The sequence below is a fragment of the Mastigoproctus giganteus genome, chromosome 5, assembly GCF_048544385.1.
Source record: "Mastigoproctus giganteus isolate SK-2022 chromosome 5, ASM4854438v1, whole genome shotgun sequence".
In the NCBI taxonomy this organism is placed as follows: domain Eukaryota; kingdom Metazoa; phylum Arthropoda; class Arachnida; order Uropygi; family Thelyphonidae; genus Mastigoproctus; species Mastigoproctus giganteus.
This window is the reverse complement of record NC_143579.1, coordinates 233,828,156-233,837,794: the sequence shown is the minus strand read 5'-3', so window position 1 is coordinate 233,837,794 and position 9,639 is coordinate 233,828,156. Positions and strand designations below refer to the sequence as shown.

The 9,639-nt window shown below is 37.5% G+C and overlaps 1 protein-coding gene across 1 annotated transcript; it reads right to left on the bottom strand.

The window, feature by feature from the left end:
• Positions 1–1,479: 1,479 nt before the first annotated feature.
• On the bottom strand, positions 1,480–2,885 carry LOC150086287 (bifunctional FAD diphosphatase/FAD synthase-like). Its single transcript, XM_090374850.1, has one exon. The coding sequence runs from the start codon at positions 2,707–2,709 to the stop codon at positions 1,480–1,482; it is 1,230 nt and encodes a 409-aa protein (XP_090230976.1). The 5' UTR covers positions 2,710–2,885.
• Positions 2,886–9,639: the final 6,754 nt, after the last annotated feature.

Sequence of the window (9,639 nt, the reverse complement as noted above, 5' to 3'; positions counted from 1 at the left end):
GAGAAATCGTTTTAATAATACATGAAAAGAAGCAAAAGGTACATGGATTAAAGTAAGTGTTCGAAGTTTCTTCCACGGGCTACAATACATGCCTCACATCTCCGACGCATGGACATCCGAACATTCTGGAATACTCCAGGCGAATTTCGAATTTCTTCGGCAGCTACTGCGATTCTTGCAACCAGCTCCTCAGCATTGTCAACAGGGGTGTCATAAACTAGCGATTTCATATGACCCCAGAAATAAAAATCAAGACATGATAGGTCGGGTGACCGAGCAGGCCAACGCATGGGACCACCACGTCCGATCCACTGTTGACCAAATGTGACATCCAGGTAGTTACGAACATCTCCGCTATAATGGGCAGGGGCTCCATCGTGTTGGAACCACATTGTGTGCTGCGTCGATGCAGAAATCTGTTCATCTCTCAAAAGTTGTGGCAATACTTGCTGCAGAAAGATCAAGTAGATAGGTCCGGTTAGACGACACGGGTAACAGGTAAGGTCCGATGAGGTGATCTCCCATAATACCGGCCCATACATTGACCGAAAATCGAATCTGTGCTGCACGACGTCGTATTGCATGCGGGTTCTCGACCGCCCAGATATGGTCGTTATGCGTGTTGAAAATTCCTTCCCTTGTGAAGGATGCCTCATTGGAAAACAACACTTCAGCAGGAAAAAGGGGATTTGTAGCACATTTTCCAAGGTACCACTGTGCGAAAGCAATACGAGGTGCATAATCCTCCGGTTGCTGTGTCTGGACACGCTGCACATAAAACGGATGCATGTCTTCTTCTCGGAGAATCCTCCAGACGCTGCAATGGGAAACCCCGACTGCGTTTGCTAGACTTCGTGTACTCGTTTTTGGATTCCCCTGTACATGCTGCAGCACATTCTGTTCGACGGCTGGAGTCCGTGCTGTTCTTACCCTGTCCCTGTCAGCTCTTTCAAATGAACCTCTCTCAGCTAACCTCTGCTGCAGTCTTGCAAAGAAATTATGACTGGGAATACGCCTCATCGGATATCGTTCTGCGTACAAACGCTGTGCGGCTGGCCCACTACAATTTGCAGCCCCGTACGCCAAATGCATATCGGCTAACTCTGCGTTCGTGTAATCATCCATCCTACTAACTTGGCGTTCTTGTGCGAAATTAAGATTCCCTGCACTAAAGCTCGGAATTTTCGATTCTGCCCATTGGTATATGATTTCGAGTTGTCAGGATGTACCCTACCCCTCTTAGAAGTTCTGAAACGTTTAACTGAAACACCCTGTATTATCAGAGCTTATCAAAAATGCAAGCACATCATTCTCTATAATTAAAAATGGCAAAAATTTTCATTTGCATGATTTCTTTCATGGATTTAGTCCTCTGTACTTAAGAATACTGCCACATAAAATGTAAACAAATACATATTTATTATATTCGTACAAGGACGGAAATTATCTGCATAGAGATATATTCTCAACCTAAAATATCTAATGCACACAAAAATTTCCTTGTCTCCCATTTCTTTCTTTCTCTTCACACTCTAGCAGATGTGCAGGGTGATATCTTACCATGTGTCGATGGTCAATGTACTCTAAAATTGGATTCGGGGAGGAACACTTCTGACATCCTAATGATGTATAACCTCGATCGTAAAGGATACAATAAGGTACATAGAGTTTTCTTATAAATGACCATACATCTTTATAGCTCCAATCTAATAATGGTAATACACGATCAACTACAGGCCAATTATTGTCAGTTTCCATAAAATGAGTTGCACTGTCCATTTTGGGATCTGTTCTCCTACTTCCCATTAAAACTGCCTTAATATTATGATTGCATTCTAAGTATCTTTTCAGCACATCAATTATTTTTCCTTCCTGAATGACTAAAGAGAGATTGTATCTTTTGCTTGCTTCATTGATAAAGGTTTCAACTTGAGGAAAGGGAGCACACTGCTGAACATACAAAGTCTGTAATCTGAAGTCTGTTGAAGGAAACATGTTCTGAATACATGCATAGATCAAATGCAGAAGTGCTGTACAGTCTTTGCCTCCATTAAAACTTAAGCATATTTCTGATAACTTATATTTTTGTAAGCATTCTTCAATCACTTTCATTCCTAACTGAACACAAGGTGTAGTCTGAGAAAGTTCAACAACTTGCTGGCCTGCTTTACTAACAGAATCCTTTACATAAGGAATTATACATCCCTTTGGCAAGTGCTCACAAAGGTATTCATGAGATTTTTTGACAAGATGTTCACTGATACTTTCCATATTTATTCGTACAGAATAATAATTATGATTGAAAGCCGGATAGGAACCAAACAACACAGATCCAGAAAATTTCTGTACTGCAGCATTCAGAACTTCAGTAATCGCAATTTCGTCAAGGTTAATGAATAGCTGTTCAGTATAATTCTGCTGAACTGGATGTTGGAAAACATACTCGAAAATATTAAATGATTTCTGTAAAAGAATGGGAACTCCTGGCATAATATATACATTTCTTACCGACACTAAAGGATATTTGTATTGTTTACCTGTTGTCTTACTCATGCCGAAATTCAGTGTTGCAGATTTTGGAATCTGGGCTAATTTTAATGCAGGTGCTTTTGTATCTAAAGGACCAAAATACTCTTTACACATCTCCAAAAGTGCTGGATGAAGATGAAGTTCATCTTGAAATGCTTTTGCTACAGCTTCATATGTCATATCATCATGAGTAGGTCCAATACCTCCTGAAGTGATAACAACTGAATATGAAGAGGAATATGAGGCAACTTCTTGAGCTATAACATCAATTTCATCATGAATAACAGTAATTTTTTGTATAAGAATCCCTAATTCACTAAGTTTCTTGATCAAGAAAAAAGAATTGATATCTTGTGTTTGGCCTCGTAAAATTTCATCCCCAATAATAATAATTCCTGCAGTGATTTTAGATCTTGATGGAAAAATTAATTTTTCACTGGAGAGCTGTTTTACAAGATGAAGTTTTTTATAAATGGAACTTGAGTTGAGTACATATTTCAAAATTCTACTGCTTTGACAAAGCATTTTTCCACTGTGCAACTTTCTACTTTGATTATTTTTACAGGTATCACACTAGACAGCATTAACAGTCCTTGCTATTGGAACGTTTGCTCAGTATTTGAATCAGTTCACTCACAGATTTATAACCACCGAAGTTATGGATCACAATAATCTATATAATGATAAAATGCAAATAACATTACTGAATAAAATCAAATATCAATGATCTTTAATAATCACAGGCCAATATTTATTTGTAAATTTAAGTTCATTAAACTATTACTGCAAAATGATGTTATTGCAGTACTATAAGGTTGGATTCTAATTTATTTTAAATTGAATTTAAAATAAAATAGTCTTTTTTATTTGGTATCTTATTTTTCCTGGCTCTTAAATTACATCTCTCAATAAAGCAGCTTGATACAAATAATGAGGAAATAATATATATTCCTGTTTTCCCTTTATACAGTGGTTTAATTATCCTGCAGAACCATGTTACACAGGGGCAGGGCATTGGCTATGAACTCAAAAATATACAAACAAAACTGTTATCCTTTTAGATATTCTTCAGTGCACCTACAAAAAACTTCAATTGTGCTGTTGTTTTTTTCAAATTCAGATTTAATACAAAATTTTAAAAAAAATTAAGAAAGATAAATTTGATTCTGTCCAACGTAAGAGAATGCTAACATGCAGAAACATTGGAATCACAGACAAGGTCCTTTGATGGAATACTGAATGGCTACTTGAAGGAGTAAAAGGGCTGTAATTAATAGCTACTCATTAGAAGGACTAGGATTAGAGGTTTATGCCTCTCAGGAATCAAGTGCTTGGGCCACTCCTATTTCTTATTTTCTTAAATGAGAATAACAAATGGATATGGTGCATGGTGCAAAAATCTGTAGACAATATGAAGATTGATTAATGATCAGCACCAAGCAAAGTTCTTTAAGGATGATTTAAATAGACTTCAAGGATGGTCAGACAAGTGGTGAAATGTAAAATTTTACATTTCAACCGTGCCCGATAGCTATAAAGTGATACTGAGCTGTAACTATAACACAGTAACACTAAAAAACAAAATTAGAGTTTTTTTATTTATTACTCATTAATATTTATTTTATTAGTGGTTTATAGATGGGACAGGCATTCTGTATATCAGACACTCAGTCTAAAACACTCATGGACCCAATATCTTTCTATTTCAGAAGATTTAGAAGTTCAGTTGGCCTGCCTCCCTAAAATCCACTCATGCACACCTTCTTGATGGTAAGCCCTGTTATGTCACCTATGTGGCAATGAATGTATAGAGTGGTTCTCTTCAAGACACCTGGTCAGCATGAAGAGGAAAAGACCAAACCCTCCAGCACATTACAGCAAAACGAAATAAATGGCCCCCAGTCCCCAGCGGCTTTCACTCCCCCTCTTACAGCAGCAAGAGGATCAGAGTGGAAGCAGAGGATGTTAAGAATCTCTGGGTATGATCAGGCTGCCATGCACGGAAACTGAACTTGGCCTGTTACAACATAAGATTGCTTATCGGTGAAGACAGGATATTAGAGCTGGAAAAGGAATTAGAAAATGTGAATCGGAATATCATCGGTTTGGCTGAAACAAGAAGAAATGAATCACTTAAGTTTATCAAGTGGAAATCTGCTGTACACCAATGGAAACAGTGAAAGGAGCGAAGATGGAGTTGGCTTTCTGGTCCATAAAGATATAAAAAACAACATTTTGGAATTCAAAAGTATATCACCAAGGGTGTCAAGACTACTACTCAGGATTTCTAAGAGGTAAAAGCTAAAGGTTATAATGATTTATGCACCAACACCGAGCCATGATGATGAAGAGGTTGAAGAAATGTACACCGAAATTGAGAGTCTTCTAGATGAGCAGAAAACCTACTACACTATCATTGTGGGAGAATTCAATGCTAAGGTTGGAAAGAGACAAAACAGCACAGAAAGTGGAACTATGGGAAATTTTGGAACTGGTGAAAGAAATGAAAGAGGTGAAAGCCTTTTTTGTTGTTGTTATTTGGTTTTTAGGAGCATTAGCAACTAAGGCCATATTGCTCCTGGGATATACGGTGGTCATTCCCTAACCTTTCCGCATCCTCTGTATTTGGTGGTTATGGGCTCGAACCCCGGTCTAATTAAGAAGCGTGTGCACCGCACTGCTGCTCCTGCCCACCTGGCTACGGAGGTGCCGGTGAAAGACTTGAGTGGAATTTGTAAAATCGTGAGGATTGTCAGTAATGAACACTTTTTTCAAGAAAAGGGTGAACAGAAAGTGGACGTGGAAGAGCCCAAGTGGATTAACAACTAATGAAATTGACTTCATCCTCACTAACAGAAGATATATCGTGAATGATGTTACCATCCTGAACAAGGTAAATGTTGGAAGTGATCACAGAATGGTAAGATGCACACTTGATATAGATGTAAGAAAAGAAAGGAAAAAACTGACATGAGTAAATAATATGAAGGTCTTTGAGATAACAGAAGAGGAGAAAAAGCAGTATATACTGGAACTTAAGAACAAGTTTGAGGTTCTGCAGACTGCTAAACGATGAAGAATATTACAACTTTTTGAAAGTGATAAAGCCCAAGAAATCTATAGGTAAAAAGAAATCCAAAGAAGAAAAAATTAGTCAAGAAACACTTGTCATGATGAACTGAAGATGACAAATGAAGAGAAAGATAAACACTGACAAGGAAAAAATTGAGTATACTGAGTTATGCAAAGCCATTAGAAAGAGACTCAGAGAGGACATAAGATTTAACATAAGAAAAGTAGAACACGCATTAAGGGAAAACAAAGGACTTAAATCAGCAGCCATGAGCAGTAATACAGAAAGACAAATGATACTGAAACTGAAGAATAGCGATGGTGTACTTATAAATAGCAGAGAAGGCATAATTCAAATAGCAGAAGACTACTATAAAGAGTTATACAAGGAGCAAGGGAATGATGCCAACAGTGGGGAAGATGGATTGCAAATTAGTAACATATACAACATACCTGATATTCTCCCTGATGAGGTAGAACATGCATTGAAGAAATTGAAGAATCAGAAAGCTCTGGGGAAAGATGAAGTTACTGGAAGAGACATGACACAAAAACTGGCAAGGCTCTTCACAAAATGCATTAGAAAAGGTGTGATGCTTAAGTAGGAATAATGCAATCATAGTTTTTCTGCATAAGAAAGGAGATAAATCAAAAATTGGAAATTATAGACCAATTAGCTTGTTATTCCACATCTACAAGTTGTTCACAAGGGTTCACAAGTTGTTCATTACTAATAGATTAGAAAGAATACTTGATGAGAATCAACTGAAAGAGCAAGCTGCTTTAGGACAGGATTCTCAAGATCACCTTCATGTAATATCACATCTAATGGAGAAAGCAAATTAATATAAAACACCATTATGCCTAGCATTTGTGGATTAGGAAAAGGCATTTGACTCCATACAGCATAAGGCAATGTTTTGGGCACTGGAAAGACAAGGCATAGATATCCCATATATTATGATTTTGAAGAAAATATATAAGAACGCTACCTCCTTTATTAGACTAGACAAAGACAGTAGCAATTTTAAAATTGAGAAAGGAGTTCAACAAGGAGACAATATCTCCAAAGTTGTTTACTGCTGCCCTTGAGGAAGCTTTCAGAAGATTAGACTGGTCGCAGAAAGGAGTCAATGTGAATGGAGAGTACCTAAACCATTTACGATTTGCAGATGACATTGTGGTCATAAGCCATGATCCCAAAGAATTGGAGAAAATCTTAATCAGTTATGCAGAGTTAGTAGGGATTTTGGACTCAAGATGAATATGGCTAAAACAAAAGTAATGATGAACAAATTGCCACAGAAAGGGATATAATGATTGAAGAAACAGTAATTGAAAAGGTGGAGTCATATACTTATCTGGGACAAGTCATTAGATGTAATAATATAAATGGCTGGAAGTCAAGAGAAGAATAAATTTTGGATAGATAGCATTCAGGAAATATAGTCACATACTGAGGAGCAAAATCCCAATTTATCTGAAATGTAAAATAATGAACCAATGCATACTCCCCACCATGACTTAAGTAAGTGAAACTTGGACACTCACCAAAAGAATGGAAGAGAAGCTGAGAACTACACAGCGAAGAATGGAATGAATTATATTGGGAATCAGACTGTTAGATAAGAAGAGAAACAAATGGATTAGGCAGCAAACTCAAGTAAAGGACATTCTTATCAAAACTAAACTAAAATGGTCTGGGCAGGACACATATCTCGAAGACAAGATGAGATGGACTAAGAAAATAACAGAATGGTACCCAAGAGGAGCTAGAAGAAAACCTGGAAGACAACGACGGAGATGGACAGATGAAATTCATGAGTTTGTGGGTAGCAAATGGATGGCCATTGCACAAAACAGAAGGAACAGGAAAGTTGCTGGAGACGCCTTCATCCTACAGTGGATTGAAAATGGCTGATGATGACAACGATGATGATTTAGTTTATTTCTCATATAAATTTATTTTGTATTTATAACTGATGTCATAAATGATTAAACATTATGGTCATAATCATAAGTCAAGAAAGAAATATTGTCCCACTTTCAAACTAGCTTTCTCTGCATCCATACAGCAAACACCTCACACACAGTGATTCTTTGGAACTCTTCTCCACCAGATGAAGGATGAGAAAGTTGCCACAACAAAACTGGTTCCAGTTTCTAGTCTTGTGTGGTTCTGTTAGCATTAGGCCTCATCTAGCCAAGTGGAGGCAGGAGGTTGCAGAAGCACACACACGTTGAATGAACCATAGTTCAAGCCCCCATGACTATTAAATACTTCATTCATTGTTGAAATAATTACTCTTCTCGCCTAGTAGTTGTGCCGTAGTATGAATAAGAACATTTATTTGCAATGAATAACATAAATAATTTATTTTAAAAAATAAGCTTTTTTTAAAAACTTTTTTTACTGTCATACAATGATTAACTTGAAATTACACAATTAGGCAGACCTCCAGCTTATTTAAATATTGTGGAAAAGCAGTGTTATACAAAAAATAATAATAAATAAATAAAATAAATAATAATAATAAATAAAAAAATATATATATTTTGGTACTACCAGCTGAAGTCACCTCTAACCACTAATGCATTTGGGAAATATAATCCAAAAACTTGGAGGGACTGAATTAAAAGAAGGAGAGGAGTTTGAGGAAGGGTCACAATTCAGGAGGAAGACAAAGTTCTCTGTGTAGTGCAGACAGGCACCAACAATTAATAAAGTGAGGAATTAAGGCTTGTTGCCTATGGGGAGGGCGCTGACTCTCTTTAGAAAATACAGCTGCGAGTTACAGGCTCTGAAAAAAACGATAAGTGTTTGCTTTTTATTTACATAATTGTTATTATATATTGTACTTAATACATAGTCTTATAGTTTTAATTACGCTGGTTATTTTTATTTTAATTTATATAAACAGTTTTTGTAGATATACGTAATACTTTATAAAACCGTTATTTCGTTTGAATATTGCAGGCATTGTTTTTGTATATAGTGATAGGGAATTCAAATTTTTAATTGAGGTAGCTAGGTAGATCTAACGTATAATTATAGAAACAGTAATACGCTTCACTGTTTCTATTAGATAGCGTAGCATTGACATTTAATTAATTTACTGATTTTATTAATTTAAAGTATCATGCCCCAAACTAGAGCAGCAGAGCAAGGGGCACAAAGTGGCAGGAGTGCTGTGACGCGGGGAAGAACTGAGGAGGGTGATTCTCCAATGCATCACAGCCTAAAAAAATGTGCAACTTGTGAAATGTTTGCCGAACTATCTGGAACGGAACATGATACTGCCATGGGGGATGTCTTTGTGTGTGCGCGCGATGTAAGGAGTGTAAGGAAATCAGGCAACAACTCAGCGTTGTTATGGGCCTATATGAGAGTTTGAGGGACAGGGTGGATGCACTCGAAAGATCTAAATTGAGGGGCCCATCAGGCTCTCAGCTGCCCACATCAACGCCAAAGCTTGCACTTGGTCATCATGCAACACAGCGGCAACCCCCAAGGCAGAATGCACTGGTCCCTCAGAAACTAATAGTTGTTGGTGACTCTATTGTCAGGGAAACGGGAAACATCCTTTGTAAAGAGGATAGGTGGAACAGGACCAGGGTATGTCTGCCAGGGGCAAAGGTTGATGACGTAGAGCAGATATCATCTTTTAAGGGCACAAAAGGTGATATAGTTGTACACGTTGGCACTAATGATATCAAGAGTAGGAGACCGGCAGAATTACTTAACAAGTACAGGTCACTGATGAAAAAAAGCCGTGAATTAGGGTTGAATTTGAAAGTATCTGCAATTCTGCCCAGACACGATAGGAGAGAGTATATGATGAGAGCCTTGTCGATCAATTCGTCCCTGGAAAGATTGTGCAAGGCCCAAGGGATAGAATTTTTTTCAGCCTGGACTGTACTTGTTAACAGGAGAGACTGCTTCTACAGGGATGGGATACACTTAAATAGAAAGGGTGCAAGAATATTTGCTGATGCTATCGAGGCAGTGTTGGGTGGGTCGGAAAACTGATAGCTTGG